General features: G+C 45.8%; 2 protein-coding genes across 12 annotated transcripts in view; both read right to left on the reverse strand.

The window, feature by feature from the left end:
• The window catches only part of LRRK1 (leucine rich repeat kinase 1), a 118275-nt gene extending 102202 nt beyond the window's left edge, over positions 1-16073 (reverse strand). For 9 of the 10 annotated variants that reach the window (XM_082385127.1, XM_082385128.1, XM_082385124.1 and 6 more), the window contains exons 1-2: positions 15109-15379; positions 10239-10489 (exon numbers count right to left, since the gene is read on the reverse strand). In XM_082385127.1, coding sequence (XP_082241253.1) covers positions 10239-10338 — 100 coding nt within the window. In that variant the 5' untranslated portion in view covers positions 10339-10489; positions 15109-15379. The other variant, XM_082385126.1, reaches the window with a different exon arrangement.
• A 2596-nt stretch (positions 16074-18669) lies between these two features.
• ALDH1A3 (aldehyde dehydrogenase 1 family member A3) overlaps positions 18670-22810 on the reverse strand; it is a 35436-nt gene continuing 31295 nt past the window's right edge. For both annotated transcript variants that reach the window (XM_082385157.1, XM_082385156.1), the window contains one exon: positions 18670-20539. In XM_082385157.1, the coding sequence (XP_082241283.1) occupies positions 20467-20539 (73 nt within the window). In that variant the 3' untranslated portion in view covers positions 18670-20466. The remainder of the gene's footprint in view (positions 20540-22810) is intronic.

Consider the following 22810-nt stretch of genomic DNA (forward strand, 5'->3'; position numbering starts at 1 on the left):
CCTGGACAATGAGCCAGCTGAGGGATGCCCACTTCTCCCAGCTGAAGGGATGGCATCCAAGCTCAGTTTCCATGGGTCTAGTGCCTGGAGGTTCTATAACATCCCACAGCCCCAAGTGATCCCCTATAGGCAGCCAGTACCCACCCTGACACGTCATGAACAGGCTAGCCTCTGGGAGTGGAGATCCATGCTGGACCCTCTGCTGGAATGGAACCCACTCCCATGCAGCAGATGCCCTGGCAAGCCTCCCTGTGAGAGGATGAGAGACTGGGGACCACAGGCAACCCATCCTGCAGACCCAGGCTTTGTGATTTCCTCTCCCTCAATGAAGCCTCTTCCTTAACCCAGGCAGGTGATGTTATAGAATTTTTGCTGACCAGAGGGGACTGCCTGGTGGGACAGAAACAATACTATGTATTTATAGGCACCGACATAATTAACAATGGTATAAAACATGGCAAAATGTCCATACTAACTTTGAATAATGGCTACCTTTGGGGGTTTAGGAAGAGCAGTTACCAGGGAGAGTTCCAAAGGGGGCTCTAACTATTCTTGTCATGTTTTACTTCTTAAAATAATTGTTGAAGTAAAAATGGCTAAATAGTAATATCAGTTAAATCTGAGTGTGGGTACATCCTTGATTCCTTTTTCTTTTACTCCTCACATCTAATGCATTACCGATTTCTGTGGTGTGCTGTGTCAAAGATGACCACAAACTTTTGGCATTCCTTCCTTTGGGAGCTGGAATCTAATATTTCCCATCCTGCATGGAATCCGGACTTACCTTCTGACTTGTTTTGACCAACAGAGGGCGGCAGAAGCGATGAAGAGACAGTTCAGGCATAAGCCTTAGCAAGGCCTCAGAGTTTCTGCTTCTGAGCTCTGGGAATTCAACTGCTAAGCTGTAAACAGGCTGGGGGTGGACGTCTGGATGAGCATGTGGAAAGAGCAGTCACGGTGAGGAGCACCGAATTGTCAGACATGTGAGTGAGGCAAGAAGAACCACCTGCTGAGCCCTGCTGATTCCTGACTCACAGAATCCCGGGAAACCATAAACTGCTGTGGTTTTAAGCCAGCGAGTTATGGGGTAGTTTGTTACATAAGTCCTCAGAAAAGATTCCCACTCCATCCTCTTCTTCCTTTCCTGCCCCACAATCCTGGGCTACCCTGGGCCTTCTTTCTAGAGCTCTGGTAACAGCCTTCTAGTTGATTGCAAATTTCCCTAATAATGCTTTGAATCCTATAATTATTGGTTTGTCTGGAATTCATTGTAAAAATGTCTATTTTAATCAATGAATTTATATTAAGAAATAAATTAAGAAATTAACTGAGAAGATAGTAAGATTGATATCAAAATAAAATAAATGCCAATTAGGATCCTCAGGAGAATTCAAGAAGATACTGCATATATGTCACAGGAACAGAATGCTATGAAAAGAAACAATCAAGAATAGGAAAGACCTTTTGGAAGTTAAGAAGGGTTGGAAAACGTGAGGGAAAAGATAACCAATAGGAGTTCCAGAAAAGCAAACAAACCAAAATAATAAAGAGAAAAAGCAGAGGAAGATAATATTATCAATGAAAATACAAGGACTTTTCCAGGCCTAAAAGGGATAAATTGTTGACCTACCCTGTACCAAGCAGCATGAAGGAAAAAGACCCTCACCCAGGTCTTTTGTTATGAAATTTCAGAAGACCAGACATACAGGGAAGATTCTAAAGGCTTCTAGAGAGGAAAAAACAGGTCACCCACAAAGCAATGAGAATCAGACCACATCAGAGGACAACAGAGCAGGCTCTTCCAAGGTCTAAAGGCAAATGATTTCCACTTGGGATCACGGGGAAGACCAATGGAAGATGCTTTCAGGAAAATCGAGTCTCACATGTGCCACCATAGCCCTTTCTGAGTTTTCTCACTCATGTGCTCCAGGTAACTGAGGGCTCAGAATAAGAGTTCTGAGTAAGAGGTGGGAACCAGGTGGAGGTAAAAAGTAGGGAAGACGTGTGCGTCTCCTGAGCCCCACAGAACATGGATGACACTGAGTCCTCAGGCCAAGTCATAGCAATGTAAACATATCATTTAATGTTGCAAAAGCAACCCAGAGATGAGTCCACACTGATAGAATTAAGTGGGAGGGAGCAGCTGGGAGGTGTGGTGCTAGGGGAAAGAAATCGTCCTCTATCGTGGCAGGCAGGCAGGCAGGCAGCAGACTCTGTCTCAACGGATGGAGCAAGAGAAACGTGCAGGCATATTCTTTATGTAGAGAAATGGTGATGACCTGAAGAACTAGAACCAGAAACAGGAAATACAGACACTTTTGGGAGCTGACACTGGGGCTTTGCCTTATAGTCCATCTGTATCACTTGCTTCCTTAACCAGGGCTGTGTATTACTTTGATAATTTTTAATGTGCTTACTCTTTGATCCTGCCATTCTGCTGGGGTGTACTCAACTCTTATGGTAAGAAGCAAAATATGGAAAGAATCTAAAGGCTCTTTAATAGCAGATTGATTAAATAAATATTGTTGTATTTACACTATGGAACATGATGCACATGAAAAAGACTCCAAGATGTACATCACTCAAGTAAACAAAAGTTGCACAATGCATGTACAATTGAATGTTATGCATGTAAACCCAGAAATATATACAAAAAAGAATTGTGTATGGACATGAGTGTAGGAAGATGATGGAAAAGAAACACACTCAGCTAACAGTGGTCACCTGGGCAGGATGGCATTTGACTTTACATGAGAATGTGTGTGATTACACACAAGTAACTTTTTCATAACTTCGGGGAGGCCCCTGCCCGCTATCAGGCAGGGGTTCTTTGCTTGTTTTTTGCTTTTGAACCCAGAAGTGCTGGTGATGTTTGCATGGGGACATGGGCGACCACCCATTGGAGCCTTTTGATTCTGACAGAAGAAGGGAGGGGTGCAAACAGCCTGAAGGGTCTGCCCTGGCCTCTTCTACCTCTAACTCCCAGGTGTGGGCCACCTGTGGCCACCCACGTGTCTAAGAGCTCACAGGGCCATCTGAAGTCCAAAATGAGCTACTAAAAGGAACTTGAAGAGTGTCATTCTTGAATACAAAATGTATTCAAATTCTAACCTCAAATTTGCATCATCACTTGGTTCTATGTTCAAAATAATGGACTAAATTTTTCAATGCCTTTAAATATCTCTATTTGCTGAGTTATTTTTGGTTTTGGTTCTCCTGAAATGAATAGGTAAGCAATTGATTTTAAACCAACACCTGGTGACATGCCTGGCCACTGGATGCTGGACGATGGTAGATGACATAAAAGCTGCGAGGCACAAACATAGCAAGAATTAGCAAAATGAAGTACAATCCTGAAAAGTTATTTACAACTGAAAATATAATTTCTAACTAATGTGTGATTCCTTCTATAACATCAGGGTTATGGGCTTAGGAAGGATTGTACTGCTTGAGATGCACACTTCTGTTTTTTGCTTTTTTATCTTTTATTCTTTATAACAAATGTCAATAAATAGCAAGATGGTTAAGTAGCATCTGGAGAAACTGAACACAGGGGCAGCTAGGATGGTGAACAGACTCAGAACTGGGAATTCTAAGGAATATTGGAAGCCCCTATTTTCATTCATCAGGGTTCCTGAAAATGTGTGTGAAATCCATATACTAGAGTTTGGACTTAAATGTTATTGGGTGTGATAATTTATATGTTATTTAGTTCTCTCAATTCCCAGAGTTAAAGAATTTCATAAAAATCCCAGTTTTAGTTTCTTCAGAGTCTGGCTGATGTGGACCAGGAAACCAGGGAAGTGGGAGAAAATCATTATCCCTCTGCACCGGGGCCTGGGGACGTCCACGCAGGCACCTGCTCACAGGCCACTGACCTCTTCGTGGAGGCCAGGGCACAGAGCTGGAAAGAAAATCTCCTCTCCTGGCCACTGAGTAGCTGCCCTGGTGAAGGAGTCAGGGGCAAATGTGGGGAAGGGGAAGGTGGGCTGAGGCCCTGGGTGAGCTTCAGGCTCTGGCCGCCTAGAACGGGGTGGGGGGATGGGGCACTCCAGAGAGCCCACACACACAGGGTGGAGGGAAGGGGTGGGAGGCTGCTTTCACCTTGGGCCCAGGTGGTCATGGCCTAACGGTTAGTCCACAGACTAAAAGGCAAAAGCTTGGTGATATCCAAGTGAAATGTGTAACGTTGCGGGCTGCCTGCTCTTGAAGGCAGTGGGATGGTTTGCTCAGCCTAAAAAGGAATCCACAGGGAGGGCAAGGCATCAAAGTTAGTTATTTCAAGAAAGGAGTTAAGGGATGCCAATCAGCCTAGGCAGGTGGAGCTAGAGGCAGTGGAGACAGGACTGGCCTCTGCAGCAGCACACGCTTCCCAACAGAGCAGCCCACAGAAAGGTTGGAATATTTGAGAGGGAGTCAGCTCCCTGTTGCTAGAAGTAAGCAAGCATATTCCGAACAAATAATCAGATGATCTAAGCCTCAGATTTAGGTTAATATTAAAAGCCCCATCAAACCCAGAGCTTCTGTCATTGGGCAGGACTTTACAGGCATGAAGCACAGCTGTGTTAACTGCTCCCACATGGATGGATGCCCACGGCCGTTTCTCCTGCGACCTGGGCCACCACTCAGCTTCCCTCCTCTTCACCTCTCTCAGTAAGGGATTCCTTACTGGACAATGGCTACAGTCCCTAGGGGGCCCAGTGCTGCTCCTGCAGCCAGGCTGGAGAGGGCACCCTGCTCACCACAGTCCCAGCAAAGCCCTGTCCTCCCAGCAGGCATGAGCAGGACACCAAGTCCAGGAACATCTTAAGATGTGGGCTGGCAGTTACACTCTGAAAGGCACACAAAATGATGGATCTGCCCCTTGTAGGAGTTCCTACAGTGGCTCACTAAGAAAGCATGCTGCCACCGGAGGGGCACTTCCTAGTCACGCTATTTCCTATTTCTATTTCTGGAAAGCAGACAGAGCCCCCACTCGGGCAAATCTACTTGGCTCTTGTATTAAAAAGTTATTTTCAAAATAGATTTGAAAAAGCCAAAGGAAGAAGAAAAGGACATTGGAAGTAGCTATGTAAAAACCTAGGATTTGAAGGCCCTCCGGAATGTTCCTTCTTCTTTGGTCCATGCTGTGAGAGGCAGGCAGCAGAAGTCAGGACCGCTCACAGAGAGGTGGGGGATGTGGACCACCTCAGGTGATGTCTGTCCAAGCGCCCCTCACCCTCATGATCCTGAAGAGTCTCACCAAGCATTCTCAGCCTGAATTATCTAGAAGTTTCCTTACTTCTCTGCTCCCCAGGAGCCTTACCTCAGCTGATAGGACAGGTTTTTCCACTCTGACTGGTGTGAGACGGACGTGGAAGAATGTCTAATGACATGTTTGTCAAACTGGCTGGGTCCGCAGTCCTGGCCCAGTATCTCACTGACCCTCGTTCTCTCAGCTCACACACTCTGAACCCATCCATGCTCTCTAAACGTTCCTCCTGCACTGAAGGCCAGCTGAATGCTGACAGTACTAGTAAGGTTGTAATACACCTTTCTGGGGCACAATTGTGCTGCACAAACATAGAACAGGCACACATAGCCCACATGGCACCACAGGCAGTTGGAGAAGCACTCACATATTCATGGGCGCTGAAAGGGTTAACCATTCTCAACAAGCACAAGGTGAACTGTGTAAGTCAAAACAGGTAGAGGCACCAACAAACACACCCAGTACACACACACACACACACACAAGACCACTACCAAAAGCCCAAAAGTAAAAAGTTAGAATTTTACTAATTTTATTAAAGTTTGGATCTTTTCCTAACTCTACTTGGAAGTATAATGATAACATTATTTACAAAGCATGGTATCTTCCAAGGATTTTTAAAAGGTGAGAGAGCTGCTCCTACATCGAGAATAACTTGGGTATCCACTGGTCCTCTTTCTGACAATCAGTTTCCCTCAGGCAGTGCTGGGAATTAGGTCTGCAACGGTCATCCCTGGGGTGAGGCTGGTGGATTGGGGGGAAGGGGAGGGGAGGCATGACTCCTCTGGGGAGAAGGTGGGGCAGAAAAAAATCCAGCTCATCCAATGGGGACAGAACTCAGAGGGTGGGCCCCATGGGAGGCACAGCTGCAGGTTCCTGGAGTCAAATATTGCCCCATTTAATCCAGAAAGAAATTCGTGGGAAAGAGGCCAGTTAAAGCAAATTTGATCTTGGAAATGAGCACCCAACGAGGGAGGAGGTACGCAGGTTGGATCCTAATGACAAAACTTCTGTACTTAAAGAGAAAACAATTTTTAAAATAAGTTGCAATATTATTCTTCTGGTTGCAAAAATAATGCAAAACAACCACAAAAGAACGCATGCTCATTGTACCCCTATGGGTAAGCAAAGAGCAGTGGCTATAATCCCCAGTGACTGTGCTACTCTTTGAGTGTCACCTGCTCCCAGGCTATGGTCTTGGTGTATATAGTTCTATTTTGTGAAAATGAAATCCAACATGTGATGTTTTAAAATTGGGCCCACAGAGCTCTGGGATCAAGGTGAAGATCAGCGGTGGGATTCACCACCCCCACCCCTCCACGACTGCCCATCAAAGCAACTCCACTGTTATAGCTGTCACATGGGCTGGGGCTCCAGGTAAAGTTTCATGAGAGAAAAGCTCTGTGGGCTGCTTAAATAAATAAATAGAAATATGTAAATAAGATACAATTTTAAAGTACTGAAGCCCACCAACTCCTATCACGGTAGATGAATGATGGACAACAATCCTCCCCCTCTGCCTGAATCCACAGCCTGGCTGTGGCCTCCTCGTGCAGGGAGCTCTTCACTTGGGCTCCTCCATGTGACTTTCTTTGGCCAAGGGCAGAGGCATGGAGGTGACAGCGTGCCACTCTGAGCCTAGGCCTTAAGAGACATGGAATGTTTTTGCTTTCCCCGCTTGTACCTCTGCAACTGGCAGGGAAGAAGGCGCCCTGCCAGGCTGCTGGTCTCAGGAGTCACATGGAGCAGAGTGCAGACTGCAGCACGCAGCAGAGCACCCCCCAGACCCCTGCTGGCCAGGAGGCCAGAAATAAATGCTGATTGGCACATCCCACTAAGATCCTGTGTCTGTCTGGATCAGGGTTCAGAGAGGTTGAGCCACTCAGCTGAGGTCACCCAGAACTAAGAATTGAATGCAGGCCTAATGAACCCCACAGACAGGCTCTTGAGCCCTCATCACACTGTGTGAGTCCCAGAAGTGTCTCCCCACCCCTTCTCACTCAGTGAAAGGAAACAGTCATAAACCGGCTGTGGGGTTCTAAACAAGACAGTGACAGAAGTACACATCACTCTAGGTTACAGGTAGTTAGTAGTGGCTCCTTAATCCAGAGCCCTAGGTAATGGATTCAGCATTCCCAGTACCCACGCAGGTCCCCGTGGTGTCACTGTCTTCCCCTGGACCTGGCAGGAAAGCAGGGTGGGTCCTCTGCTGCCCTCATTCACTGCTCTCAGGTGAGCTGAACAGTAGCTGCAAGAGGCCAGGAGGGGCCTGACGTCGGGCTGCTAAGCCATGTAAGCAGCCCGTTGCCAGCAGGAGGGGAGTGTTGTAGGGTTTCATCCCTGCGGGTCCCAGGGCAGGCCCTCCACACTCAGCTCTTTGGCTACCACCTATGGGACCTTTCAACTCTTGGAGAATGGGCATAAATTTGTACTTTCTTCATAATTTCCATAATGCTGAGCCATAGGACAGAATTTTACAATGTATTTCAGGTCACTTTTCTCTCATCTTCTTCAACTCTGCGGTTTATGTGTTTTCTTCTGTGCTTAAACACAACCCTGAGCATCAGTGTTCACAGGACATCACCTCCCCTGTCAGCACCCTCCAGCCCTAAGCAGTAGAACAGTAGCAGTGGGGGCTGCACGATTCCCATAGGCTTCTCAAGCCTTGTGTGTGTCCTGAGGCTCATCCAGAACAGGGAGGTGTGGAGTCCTGAGATTCCACTGGGGAAAGAGGCCCCTGAGGCAGAAAAGACCTTTCTGAGCCTGCTCCCTCCCACCTGGTGATCACAGCTGTCAGGGAGAGGCAACTGGCTGTAGGAGCAGTGTAAAGTTCAGATCCAGACCTCAAAGGAGAAAAATGAGGGCTAGGAGTGTCAACACTTTGGCCTCTCGTGCACATGAACCTTCTCTGGTTATTGTCCTACCTCAGGCCTGGAGGCAGGGCTGGTTCCAGGTCTGTCCAGGGTCCCTTGACCCAGGTCCCCAGGAACTGTAAGAGTCAGTGAGGATTCCTGGGCACCTTGAGGTCTCAGCCTTGCCTCTCTGTTGGTGGAACACTGGCACGACCTGGGAGCCTGTAAGAAACGCAGATTCTCGGTGCCCCCAGACTCACAGGATGAGAATCTGCATTTCACCAAGATCCCCAGGGGACTGGAGTATATACTGCAGTTTGAGAAATGCTGCTCTAATTTGCTTGTCCAAATCATTTAGACCAGTTGATTCTCAACCCCAGCTGCACAGTAGGATCGTGGTGGTGGGGAGGCAAGAACTTTTAAAAAATACCCCCAGGATGCTGCTCCAGTGGAGCTGGGGGTGCCTGTGCACTGACAGTTTTAGGCACTGCCCAGTGTTTCTGGGGGCCAGGGTGGAGAAGCACTCGCTTAGATCCACCAGCTCTTGACCAGGACGAGGACGGGGCAGAGTCTCCTCCGGGGCTTTTTCAGATGACACAGCCACCCACCCAGTGAGTCCCAGAAGGACCCAGCATCCTTGCCCCCACCATCATTCCTCAGGATTGCTGAGGAGAGGCAGATGGGATACTGCAGCTGAGAGTGCCCTGGAAAGAGGTTCTACCCAAAATCAGGAATAGCATTCCACGCATGTCACCTTGATCTCATGCTAATAAGGCACGGCCTTCCTAACAAGCAACTGAAAAAGGGCATACATCTGAAAAAAAAAAAAAAGAAAACCTTTCAAAAGGCGCAAGTCAAACACTCTGGCAACATTTAGTGCTGGACAATGTCAAGAAGCAAATTCTTTTCTCATTTCATAATCTGACTTATGTGTAAAGAAATCTTCCAGAATCATCACCTTAGTTAGACTTTGGGCATTTTCGATGGAGAAAAAACACTAAGTAACTGAACAAAATGTCTACTGAGCCAGGTACAACACTGAATCGCTAACTCCACAGAGGTGCAAACCCACAGGTCCTCTCAAATCCCACAGGATGACCTATACTTTGAGGACGAGAGTCCAGGGTTAAGACAGGGTTCAAAGGGCAGTTCTGCCCATTACAAGTTGTTGACCTTGACCAAGTTTCTACATCTCTCTTATTCTCATGTTCCTCAGTTATAAAATGGGGATAAAAGTACCATTTATAGGTGGTCGTGAGGATTAAATGAGGTTACTTCCTAAGACACTGAACCCATTGCCCCATATGTACTAAGGGCTTAACAAATATTTATTGTTAACAATATCAATGATATCCTACTGGGGATAAAAGTGATGCAACTCTGGTGAACAATCCAGCAATATGTGTAAAGAGGCTTAAAAACGTTCAAACCTAATAGTCCGGCTTCTGTAAATCTATCTTAAGGAAATAATCTTAAAACCATGTATAAAAAGATGGACATGGAATGATTTTGGTCTGAGTCAGCAACTAGAGGCAACACAAATGTCCCAAAACATCCAGTGGGAGAGTAAGAATTAGGTCAATCATTTTGCACAGCGCTCCCAAATAAGATGATATTTCACTGGATCACACAAGCTAGGTGACTGACACAAAGTTAGGGGAAAAAAGTAGGATACTGAAGTATATACACTATAATAAGTAAATAAAGTTAAAACAAAGTCCCTGCAGCCCAGAGAAGCTGACTAGAAGACAACATACCTAGATATTAACTGTGTTTAGGGCAGTGGGACTCTGGGTGATTACCTTTTCTACTTCTTTTTTCTTTTTTCAATTTTTCTTTAATAAACATATTATTTGTATAGTGAGAACACAAAACCAAATCCCCATTAAAAAAAAATCTTTTTAACCAACATGAAATGATGCCCTGATTCTTAAGATCCACATAAATCTTAAGTCCACATAAATTTTGTCCCATGGCTCCTTCAATGTTTAGAATTTCAGTGAGAATCCCATGATATGTTTTATATTGAAAAACCATACAATTCATCAAATAATTGGCAATTTATATCCTTTGGTTGAGAACCCATTGTTCGTATGTAGAACATGCAAAGCAGGCTTGGCCAGCCCTGCCCTTACCGCTGTTATGGGTCTCCATGGCGCGTCCTGGACACACGGCTGACCCTTCTGGCCCCACACACCAGTACATGCTGGGTGGTCGCCGAGACATTCCAACCATCAAGCCTCGAGGTGGCCGCTCTCGCCAGTCAGTTCCTGCAGTGGTCACAGCAGCCGTGGCTCCCTGAGGGGTGGACTAAGTCATGGCTTACAGTCCAGGGTGGACCAAGTCACAGACACACCGTCATGGCTGAGCGGAAAGCTGTCTCATCCTAGTGGTGAAAAAACATCAAGTCAGAAAGCTTTTCTTAACTGTCAAGTCACTTCCTGCACCCAAGTACATACTTATTTATAAGGTCACGTAAATACGCATTGGTGTTCCTCCTCTCCCTTTTTGCAACACTTCTCTTCACATTCCATCTATCCAGTCACACCCGGTCAGATGGCGGCAGTGAAAAGACAGAGGTCCCCCACCCCACCTCACAGCTGGGCTCCAATCTGCCCAGCTTCTCCAATCTGCCTGAGAAGAGTACAGATACCCCAAACAACTGTAGAACACCTACTGGTAAAGGGCTTAATCACTGCTCCATCAACACATATTCATAGTCACTGGCATGGTGACACCAAGACAACCAAATGAGGCTCCTTCCTTCCGGGGTTCACACTCCAGTTGGGGTGGGGCAGACACACACGTACACAAAACAAGGCTTCCCTTTGCCCAGGACAGACTCTCCTGGAAGCCCAGAGGTGGGCACGTAATGACAAAGAGGTAATCACGCAGCAATCTCAAAGAGAAGGGTCTGGAAGGCACTGGTACCAGTTATCAAGCCAAGTCAGTTTGAGCCCTGGGGGATAACAGAAAGGAGCTCCCTACATTCTACCTGCCCCCACCACCCCAGGGGATCTTTGGCAATGTCTGGAGGCATTTTTGGTTGTCACCTCTGGGGGTGGGGGTGCTTAAAGGCATTTAGCAGGTAGCAGCCAGGAACATTGCTGAACATCCTACAGCACAGAGCACAGCCGCTCACAGCCGAGAATTATCCAGAGAAACTCTGAGTTAGATTAAGACACATCTCCTAAGACTAAGGAGACTGTGATGAGGCAAGGCACTGCTCTCACATGCTGGGCTCCCACTGACCTTGGGTCCCTGACACGAGGACACAGGCTGCTATGCTGATTAAATGACCAGAAGCACCTTGAGGGTGAGATCCAGGCTCAGCTTGGCAGGGCCCGGAGTGAACTGCACGATGGGAAGGGATGACCATATGAAATGCATGTGTCTCTCCCAGCATTCATGTGGTGTCTATAGTACAGACATAAAAAGTATGGTGTAATTAGCAGCTGTTCTCTGAGATAGACAACTCTGAATTAGAGGGTGATAGGGTAGTCCAAAAAGAAAATTAAGGTCATGTAAATGATGCCTAAGACAACATCATCTATTAAAAACAGACATGCACCCAGGCAACTTTGCCCGGTTGCTGTGAGATTTTCAGCAAGGTCAAGTTTCTGCAGTCACTTTCTACAATAGGACTGGAGGTGGTTCTTACTTGCAATAATAATAGTGGGAGGACTGGGAAGCCAGCAGGGTCTCCCACCTGCCCTCTGATTAACAATCTCAGAAGGGGACTTCCCTGGTGGTCCAGTGGTTAAGACTCCCCACTTCCAATGCAGGGGGCATGGGTTCAATTCCTGGTTGGGGAAATAAGACCCCACATGCTACACAGCAAAAAAAAACAAAAACAAAAAACAAGCTCAGAAAATCAATGCTGGAGGGCAGACCCACTGTCTCCCCAGTGAGCAGGTTCTAGAAGGTACCCTGAACAGGGTTCAGGAACAAGGCTGTGAGAGCACCGGAACTTTCTCATCTTAGAGCCTGGAAATCAGGCCCCTGGCCCAGGTGGTCTGTACTCTTATAGGCAAGGGGAGATGGGGCTGGGAAAGCCCTGAACCAGAGGTCTTGCCCTTTGTGAGCCTGCACCTTTCTGAACTAAAGAGCAAAATGTTTAGAGAAATCACACTTGGGAAAATCCGTATTTGAAGTTTGGGAGCCTGAAAAGTCCAAGAAGGAAGGAAGGAATGATCAATCTGGACACTATTTAGGAGACAATCAAAGCTTTGTAAATTGCAAAACCTGATTAGGAAAATCAGCTTGAGAGGGGACAGGGAGAAGTAGCAAAACAGAATCTCCGTTTTAAAATAAAGGCTCCAAATCACACAGCAACATTCAGAAACCAAGGCGCACAGTTGTTATCTGCTTTCAAACGCCTCTCAATATCAGCTACCAATTATACCCAACAACACCTGAAAAATCCAAATGCTAGTAGACGTTCCTTCTGAAAACAGAAGTGTCTTACCATATATGTTTTTAAGTTAAAAAAAAAAATCTTAAGAATATTTTAGGCCAACCTTCACCCAGCCATTTTGTTCCCCTTTTCATTTTCAGTTTCCTTTTGAAAATCATTTTACCAGTGGAGGATTTTGCCACTGGAGCAGTTTTTCAGTTATAATTTGTATTTTGGCTTAGACTCTAAGGTAGAAGTTTTAAGATGAAGTAACTCAAGTTTTGCTCAATCTTTGCCCTCTAACGGATCTTTGCCTCTTCCTGCTTCTTTTGGGTTCAGATCAATGCAACAAATAATGGTTGCAAGTTACATGTTTTCTTTACATTATAGTATATATATCCTAAAGAGGGTTTCAAGAAGTGTCCAGCAATAATAATTATTTTAATAATTTTCAAAACCTCACCATTGATGGAAAAGAAAAAAAGGAACCTGATATTCCTTCTACAAATGTTTTTATTGGGACCTTTCCATGGGGGGTGAGCTTCATGAGTTCATGAAACTTACAGCTGGTGGGGAGGACACAGTTAAGTAAGTAAAGTTTCTGACATGGAAGAAACATCCTGAACCTGCTCACTTGTCTTTTCAGGAGGCTTGGAAAGGGCTGCCACTGCCAAAGAGCTGGAAGACACTTGCAAGTGAAATGTGTTAGAAATGCTCTTATCATCCAGCTCTTTTTTGAAAAGCCTGGTCAAAATGGTTGGCCCATGGTCTGAGACACCCCTTTGCACTATTGGCATCCCTTGACCAATATTGGTCAACAATTGACCTACAAAATGTGTTTAATGCATTTGTGGACATCAAAATATTACAGAGCTACAAACCGGAGAAATGTGTAGTTCTCAATCCCAGATGAGAACAGAAGCCTTTCATGAGTCTAAAGCCACAAACAAGTTAAGGCTGTCCATTCACCACTCAGTCTCTATACCTGCATGCATTTGGTGCCTCCTGGACAACTCTGGGAGTAAAGATGAAGCAGTGAGCAAGGTAGGCACATAGGAAGGGTCTCTGACACCTGGAGTGCCAGTAGAGACTTCCAGGTAAATTAAAGGGGTAATTAAACAGATAAAGTAGGAACACAGACAGTGGCAACCGAAAGAAGGACATAGGGAGAGGGATGTGAGAGTGAGGCTGGGTTTGGCGAGGCTGGCTGGGTGGGGAGGCAGTGGCCAGGTGGTCTGAGATGGCAGAGGCCAGATCAATTGGGGGATGTGCAGGGAAGGAGGTCTTCTGGATTTCATGCCAAGCACAAGAAGAAGATATTGAAGGGTTCCAAGCAGAGGACTGACACTCTCTAATTTACCTTTTTTCAAAAAATAAATTACTCTGGTTGCCAAATAGAGAATGGGGGTGGGGGGCGGGAATTACTGCAATTGTACAGGAAAGAGATGCTAGTACCTTGCACTAGGTGGGGTGGTGAGAAAGAAGGGAATGGACCTGGACACATGTGAGAAGTAGACCCAACAGGACTTGCTAACAACTGAATTCAAGGGACGAGGGAATGGGATGGAAGACAACTCCCATGTTTTTTATCTGAGCAGCTGCGTTTACTACGGGCCACTACCTGAGGTGTGGAAGCCTGGGGGTGGGAGAGGTTTGGCAGACCCCCAAACCTCCTGTAGGGACACATTAGGTGTGAGGTTTGTATGTTTTTAACTTAATTTTTTATTCTTCCAGGACATAAACAAAGATAATTAAGTCAGACCACAAAAGGAGTTGAATGTTAAACATTTTTCAAAACCGTGTATATTCTAGTTGCCCCTTTAATGCCCGGGGAATTTGGATACAATGGGAGTGAGTAGCAAACTCTGAAAACAGTGCATTTGGTGAGAGGCTCGCTAAAAACAAAACTGCACGCTCCTGTTTTTCTACTTTTCTGATCCTTGCAGGGTGATGTGCTTGTGGGAGAAAAACTTCATGGCCTCAGAACGTGAAGGAGCAGGGTGGACCGACCGCAGAGATCCCTGTACTCCGCCGTTACCATCTCCCTCCGACCCCCAGCCTTCCCCCACCCCCGACCGCACTCATCTGCGCCCCCGCCTTGGAAGGTCGGCCGCAGAGACCGCCAAGGAGATGGCGGGTTTTATCCGGACCCTCGGGCGAGTAGCGTGCCCCGGACTTAGCGGAGGGCGAAGGCGCTCGGCCGTCTCGCATTGCCAGGCCGTGCCGGCAGAGAGCCTCCCGGGCAGTGCCTCTCCGACACCCACACACTCAGACTCACACTCCCGCACACACGCGCGCTCACACGGCCCGCTCCAACTTGAAGGAAGGGGTTTTCTCCCAAGGCGGAGGAAATGTGTAGACGTCCTGGTGTATTTTCCTTTTGTTGCTTGGTGTCTGCTCCCCCCGCCCCGGTGCCGTCCCGCGAGGCCTCGGGTTCCCCGCCTGGGCCCCCACACCCGGCACCCCGCGAGCGCAGCGGGAGGCGGCGGGGCCGTGAGCCCGGGGTCGCCCCGCGCCCCGGGCCTGGGCTGCAGGGCCCAGGGCTCCACGCGGGGTCGCAGCAGGAGGCGGCGGGTCCACGACGGGGTGCGGGCCGGGTCAGCACTTACCTGCGGCGACTGCGGGCAGGGCCGCGGGCGCCTGGGACGCGGGGCTGCGCGCGGGCCGGGAGGACAGCGGCGGATCGGGGCCGGGCCGCCCCTCTGCCCTCCGCCCCTGCGCCTCGGGCTGCGCGCCGGGGCCGGGCTGGGCCAGACACACTTCCTCAATCCTGAGGAGGGCGGGCGCCGGGCGGCGCGAAGAGCGAGCAGGGCGAGGGTCAGCCGCTGAGAGGCCTCCCCACAATGGGCACGAGGAGTCCCTGCGGCCGCCAGCCTCTGTTTCCCTCACCGTAAACCCCGGGTGATCACACTCACTGCTCCCGCCCGGGTGACCACAGGGCCCGCGGGCCCTTCTAGCGCGAGGTCTCCTCCAGGTTTGGGTACCCTGCTCTCCACGCGGGGCAGGAGCAGCGGTGAGATTGGTTGGTTTTCGGCTCAACCCAGCTTTCCCTGGCCCTCTGTTCGGCTCAGCAGCAAGATTAGCTGATGAACTTCTGACTACTATATGTGGGTCGTAGATTCTGGCAGTAAATATTAAAAAGACGGGAATATTCATTTGTGTACAACTCTTTATAGAGCAGACTAGAAATACGTAATTTTAAAGCTTTAATAGTTTGCAAACTATTCCAGTTTGGTGGAAGGTGGAACCCCTTCCACCACATGAATTTACTACTTTAATTATGGATATATACAAAGATGTCACTGGTGAATCATTTTAAATTGGGGATTTTTTGGTGGGTGGTGTGGTAGATAAACATGAGGGAGTGTAGGCAATTTATTATGTTTCAACCTAATATAAGTATGTTCCCACCATTGAGGGCATTATCCAAACGCAGATCATAAAGATGCACGTCCATGCTTGCAGGCAGGCATCGGATTCGGCTCCACGTGCCCACCGGAGAAAGAGAAGCCTGCTTGGAAAAAAGCGGATGGTTCTGCACCCTGGCAGGACCCGCACCCCAGGCTCCTCCTATGTAATGTTATGACTGGAACATTCTCAAGGCAGAGAGACAAATTGCCACCAACAAAAGCCGGGCAGCTGCAGCCCCACCCCCACCCCCACACATGACCTTTCAGACAATCCGGGCAGTGACCACTTGGACAAGCTCCTTGGGCCCCTGTTTGCCGAGGGGGCCACGGGGCAGCTTAGCTTTGCTCCCTAGAGGCTGCCCCTCCAGCTCTCCTAGACCAGACTCCCTTCCAAAAGGGTGGGTGCAGTTTTTCAATCCTGCCCTCACCACTGCGGTTCTAATTCCAATATGCAAAAGGAGGCAGTATGATTGCTACCGAAAAGTCCCTAATAATTTGCAGGGCGTGGCGTCCACGGTTCTGGGTGAGCCCGGCGATGGCGGTGCGGCGCCCCATGCAAGGCGCGCGGCCCTGCCATCTAGCGACACCGTGAGGAAGCGCACGCCCAGTGCGCAGACCAGGGAGCTGACGTAGCCCACGGGGATGGGGGTAATTCAATTTCCCTTTTATTTAATTTATTTATTTATTTATTTATTTATTTATTTATTTATTTATTTATTTATTTATTTATTTATTTACTTATTTAAACATCTTTATTGGAGTATAATTGCTTTACAATGTTGTGTTAGTTTCTGCTTTATAACAGTGAGTCAGCTATACATATACATATATCCCCGTATCTCCTCCCTCTTGCGTCTCCCTCCCACCCTCCCTATCCCACCCCTCTAGGTGGTCACAAAGCACCGAGCTGATCTCCCTGTGCTATGCGGCTGCTTCCCGCTAGCTACCTATTTTACATTTGGTAGTGTATGTAAGTCCATGCCACTCTCTCATTTCGTCCCAGCTTACCCGTCCCCCTCCCCGTGTCCTCAAGTCCATTCTCTACGTCTGCGTCTTTATTCCTGTCCTGCCCCTAGGTTCTTCAGAGCCATTTTTCCCCCCCCTTAGATTCCATATATGTGTTAGCATACGGTGTTTGTTTTTCTCTTTCTGACTTACTTCACTCTGTATGACAGACTCTAACTCCATCCACCTCACTACAAATACCTCCATTTCATTTCTTTTTATGGCTGAGTAATATTCCATTGTATATATGTGCCACATCTTCTTTATCCATTAATCTGTCGATGGACATTTAGGTTGCTTCCATGTCCTGGCTATTGTAAATAGTGCTGCAATGAATATTGTGGTACATGACTCTTTTTGAATTATGGTTTTCTCAGGGCAATTTCCCTTTTAAATGAGCTTGGGAATTGGCTTGGAAATGTCTCCACTGTAGAAAATAGCCAGGACACTCGTCACATGGGTGGCCTGTTTCGAGCTGGTTGTATCCCAGCATTTAACTCTATCCATTGGCATGTGTTAGAGGTTTGCATGAGGTGACTGTTACAGGTCAGTTAAGATTTCTTTCTGCTTCTTCTTGACCCCCGCTGACCAGCATCTCATGTTGGAATGACCCCTCCTAAGGTGGGGTCAGTTGGACGCTACCTCCCTGACCTACCCTTTCTGCTTTTTGAAGGTGAGGTGATTGACTGACCCCTCAGTTCTTCTAGTCACCTCCCTTCAGCTGGGTATTCTGTTTCCTCAGACATTTCTCTTTGGATACTTAAAAAATATCCCTCATTATCCACCTTCAAGCTCAAGTCAGCCACATGCTAGGAGCAAGAACATTAAAAGGGCTTGGTCCACCATCAGGAGAAGCTAGGGCATTCCAAAGGGTCCACTTTTAGAGAATGTGCCAACCTACTGTGCCCCACCCTGACAGGCACACAAGGGCAGGTGTGTACACACACACATGTACACACACCACAGCCAGTATATGTCCTCAGAATGGTTACCTTCATGGTAAAACTTCATGGTAAACCAAATGAAGGTAATGCCGTTTTCCTTGAATTTTCGGCTCACATTTTGATTGGGAAATGGGAAGTTTCTAAATGCATTAAAGCATACACAAGTGCATATATTAAAAGGGATCTGATCCAAGCCTCCCTTAAATTTTCTCTGAAAGGGTGGAGCTTTACCTCTACATGGCCAAAATGATATGGACTCTCAACACGAGAGGCATGGTTGAACTTGGTGGAGCTAACCAAATACAGGAATGTTCTTGATCCAACCTCAGTGTCAGCGTATGACTTAGTGATTAAGGCTTACTGGTTTGAAGCCTTAGAAACTTTAGGTAAGTTAAACCCAGACACCGAGATCCTCGTGGAGAAAAGTGGCAAAAATGGATGCTTGTGCACACAGTTGCAGGATACAGTGTTTTCCCTAAATCCCCGTGCGATCTTCCCCACCATTTCCCACACTCACATCTCCTCATCACTTTATGATAAAAAGGGACTCAGTCAGCTCAGATGACAGCTGCAACTTCACCAACTAAGATGCAGAGCCTCTGAGGCCAAGCTTGCTGCCTGGTCCACCCCCAAAACCATAGAAGTGAGTTTCACACTCAAGCTAAGCATGGGACTTGATGGATTGAGCAAATGTAATTTTGTCCTTAAGTGATTGATACCACTTTATTACAAGCCATTTTGTACCAAAGTTCTAAGAAAAAGTTCAACCTCAGAATTAAAAGGGGTCTGATCTTTAAATGAAAAAACATAATTTTCTCAAATATCTGATTTTATTTTATAGTTGTTGCATTGTTGAACACAATCTGCAGTTAGGGTCAGAATTCCCAGGCCAGTAGATTTTTTAAACCATACCACAGGAGTAAACCTTAACAGAAGTGAAATCTAATACTATATAGATAAATACAGTATATTACAGAAGGTTAAATACATCACCTCTGTTTACTTACAACTATAAAAAGATACATTATACCCATTATAAATAATGTAGCATTTCATATTAAAGGCATTATTGTACAATGAAAGAATAAGAACCCTCTAATGTATTACTATCAAGGTTAGTGTTTATAGTTACTTTAGATAAAATCCTGAAAATTCAGTGTATGAAGTCAAATCCTGATTTAACAAGTTACTGATAGTCTAAGGGATGTGTTAACTGATTGAGAGAAGGTGAATTGCATAGTGCATATTTCCAACAAGAATGATAACCTCACTTCACATAAGACTTTCTCTATACATACACTGGTTTTGACACTGACCTCCATTTTATTACTGCCGCCCCATTTTAATTCTCAAACATAACTTAATTCTCAAACATAAGCACCGTTAGAAAAGTACTAGTTAGTAATAGTAAAAGTATCTGAATAAAACAATTTCAGTTTGGTTTTGTTTTTTTAAAGCTATATGGGAACACTTTCAGTTTTCCAAGTTAAAACTTGGAATTGCACATCCTTTGGATACACAAAGAGGAAAAGAAAAATTCACAACCTGTTATTGCTGTGCTCAGGCCACTGTAGTAGCAGACCCAGTTCCTCCATGAAGTCCAGATGTTATTTGTTAATCAATCACTAATTAATATCAAAATAGGACTTTGAAAAACCAGGGCTGTATTATAACAGCAGTCTTTTCAGTTGTGTATGTCTTACTAAAGTGTTGATACCCCAACTGGAGAAAAGGAAAACTACATAGGCAAGTGGTAGAAATGCATAATTGGGAAAAGCAAATTATGGCTCTAATTTGTAAAATGTGGGACTTAATGATCCGAGGATTTGCTATACTGTTGTAGTGTCAGAGCACTGGGTCTTTAGCAGCGATGGTGACACTAGCGACATTTCCTGCCTAAGAAAGTGCCTTGGTTAAGGTAGACAATGACATAGCATTAGATAAGCTCTTTGGGCTGTTGATTTGGTCACATTCCAAAGGCAGTATTGGTTTTAAGCTGAGTCCCATTGTCAATGTCAAGATACAGTCCTTGAAGACCGTTCACAACCAAGGCCTTCAGGACCCTTCCATGGTACTTGCTTCCCCAAAGCTCCCCACATCTGATACTCCCAACCTTGTTTTTAAATGTTTTTAAAACTTAGTGCTATTCCTTCCCACTGAATGGTAGAAGGGGCTTGTTCTGTGGGCAGGTAACCCTGAGGAACCCGCAGGTACAGAGCCCTGTTTGCAGAACACGCAGGGATTTTTTTTTTCCAAATTCTTACTGGAGTCAGAGTCAACAAAGCATTTTTAAGCTACTGCTCGATACTTCAAATACCACTTCCTGTTGACAACACCCTGAGCCTCCTCACTGTCCCCGGGATCTGGTGGAAAGTGGAAAACAGAAATGGCCACTAGTCCCATCCCCAGGCAGGACTACAATTTCACACACAACATTTTGGTCAATAAAACAGGAGTGTGAGAGGAAAATAAAAATCGTTCAAATCCAGTAGATTTAAAGTCTCCAGAAGAAAGTATCCCAGGAAGGTCAGAATGTAGGTTTCTCTTCAGCAAGTTAGATCTGCCACATTCAGCTGTCAGATGTTTGAGGAAGGAGCCTGCCTTTCCTTCAGGGGTCCTTGTCGTCGAGTTTGATGGTGACAGTTTTCACTTCTGTGTATTCAGCCAGCGCATATTCACCTCTGTGATCACAGAAAAGAGGGAGATATAACATGGGCAGGCACTTAGTCATTCTGTGTGAACCGAGTTCTAATACTTCACGGGCTTGTATTCTGTTGGGCAGTCTGGAGTCTGTGCAAAGGCCAGAATGTGAGGACTTAATAGAGTCTAAGGACTGTAAGACCATTAGTAAGCTTAAGTACCTGGATATGTAACTGAAGGTTAAATGTCAAGTTTTGTGTGTGTGTGATGCTTCTGAAATATTCAGAAGGACTAAGGGTTTGCCTTCAAAGGATGAAGGGGATTTAAAACAAAGTGGTAAATCCCTGGGTGGAGCTGCTTGAAGAGACACAAGAGGCAGAGGCCCGAAGGTATTGACTGGGTATGTGGCCAGAGCATCCATGATGGGCAGGGACATAGAGGACCTGGAGCTGGGGACCAGCTGTAAGAAGAATGAGGCCAGTATGGAGCAGCGAGGGGCGCGGACGTTAGCAGAGAGGGCACGAAGGAGTCCACAGCCTTTGAGTCTGTGTTTCTGGTATACATCCTTTCCTTAAGTCTTGCAGAGTCCAGTGACCCTTCTCAGGCATCATGAGTCATCCTTAGGGCAGATCCCCTTCCCAGAACCGAGAGGTGGCTTTGGATCAATTTAAAAGCCTCTACAACACTTGCTCTGCCATTATGTAAATAAGAGTGTGTACCTGTTTAGGAAAAGAGGTGGCCATGGAGGCTCTGTAGCTAGAAACACTTGAGACAGAATCCCATCTCATCCCTTAGACCAGTGCTTCTCAAAGTGTGGCCCCCAGACCAGCAGCACCAGCCTCACCTCAGAATTTGCTCGAAATGCAGAGACTCAGGTCCCCTAGACCTACTGTGGTAGGCAGAATAATGCCCCCCTCAAGGTGTTCACATCCTAATTCTCTGAACCTTTGAAAATATTAGGTTATATGACAAAGGGGAATTAGGGTTGCAGATGGAACTAAAATTGCTAATTAGCTGACTCGTGTCAGATTTTTATCCTTCAGAACCGTGAGATAATACATTAACGTTGTTTAAGCCACTAATTTTGTGGTTATTTATTGTAGCAGCAATAGAAAATTAATACATCTACTGAACCTAGGGGTGGGGCCCAGAAATCTGTGCCTTAACAGCCAGGGGATTAACAAGCCATGGGATTCTGAGGTAGCTCAAGCTGGATAACTACTGGCTTGGATCTATACAGTTTAGGCAAGTTTTTTTGCCTTCCCTGAGCCTCAATATCATCATCTGTAAAATGGGAATACCATCACCTCCCTATAGTTATAATGATTAGAATTGATTCAAATAGAGCAAATTTACCTACTATGTGCTAGGTAAAAAGTAAATGGTAGAAAGTAATATTATTATTTTATTGTTAATATGTCATTGAGCTCTTTGGTAGTGTCCTAAAACGAAGTTCAAGAATGATACATGATAATGGGTGAATTATTTTGTAATTTTTTCTAAACATAACAAAATATAAAAGCCATATACAGAATGCTAAATTCAACTTTTGCAGAGCAGAAAACTCCATTAAAAAACCCAAAGGCAAATTATAAACTAGAAAAAAATTACATTTACAACACTGTGTGAGAAACAGAGTGCTGTTTTCCTTAATGCACAAAAAGCTCTTACGAACAAATTTAAAAAAAAAAAAAAGGAAAAATCAACAAAAGACATGAATAGTCAGTTTGCAGAAGAAAAATAAAGATTATCAATAAGTGTTAATAAGGTGCTCAACCCCTTACAATTAGAGGAATGCAAACCAAAAGAGTGGGAGCCCATTTTTCATGTGCTGGATTATCCAATTTTCTGAATTTATTCTGAGAACAATTTCCCACAAGTGCATAAAGATTTATGCGCAAGAAAGAACATCAGCATTGTCTGTAGCAGCAAAACCCCTTGGAAATAACTCAAAAGTCCATCATAGGAGACCACCAATAAAAAGAAGGATAGGATATCCAAAACCCATTCTTAAGAGCACAAAGTATTTTCCTCCTAAGTCATTTGAAAACAGAAAAAAAATACATGTTTACATCCATTGTATGCATAGAAAATGTACAATAACCTTTAAAAATGAGCACATAGTATTGCACGGTAAAAATTCAAAGTAGTTACTGATTTCTCAACTGCATAAAGAAAAGAAAAGCAAACCAAGTGATAAAATCATGTTGAATTAGCACATAACTAGTAAGTCCAATATGAAATCACTCCTGTAAGATTAAGTGCATGAATCACCTCATTCTTTTTATTCCTGCAGTCACTGCCCTAGTTCA

Source organism: Balaenoptera borealis, assembly GCF_965194805.1.
Source record: "Balaenoptera borealis genome assembly, chromosome: 3".
NCBI classification, from domain to species: domain Eukaryota; kingdom Metazoa; phylum Chordata; class Mammalia; order Artiodactyla; family Balaenopteridae; genus Balaenoptera; species Balaenoptera borealis.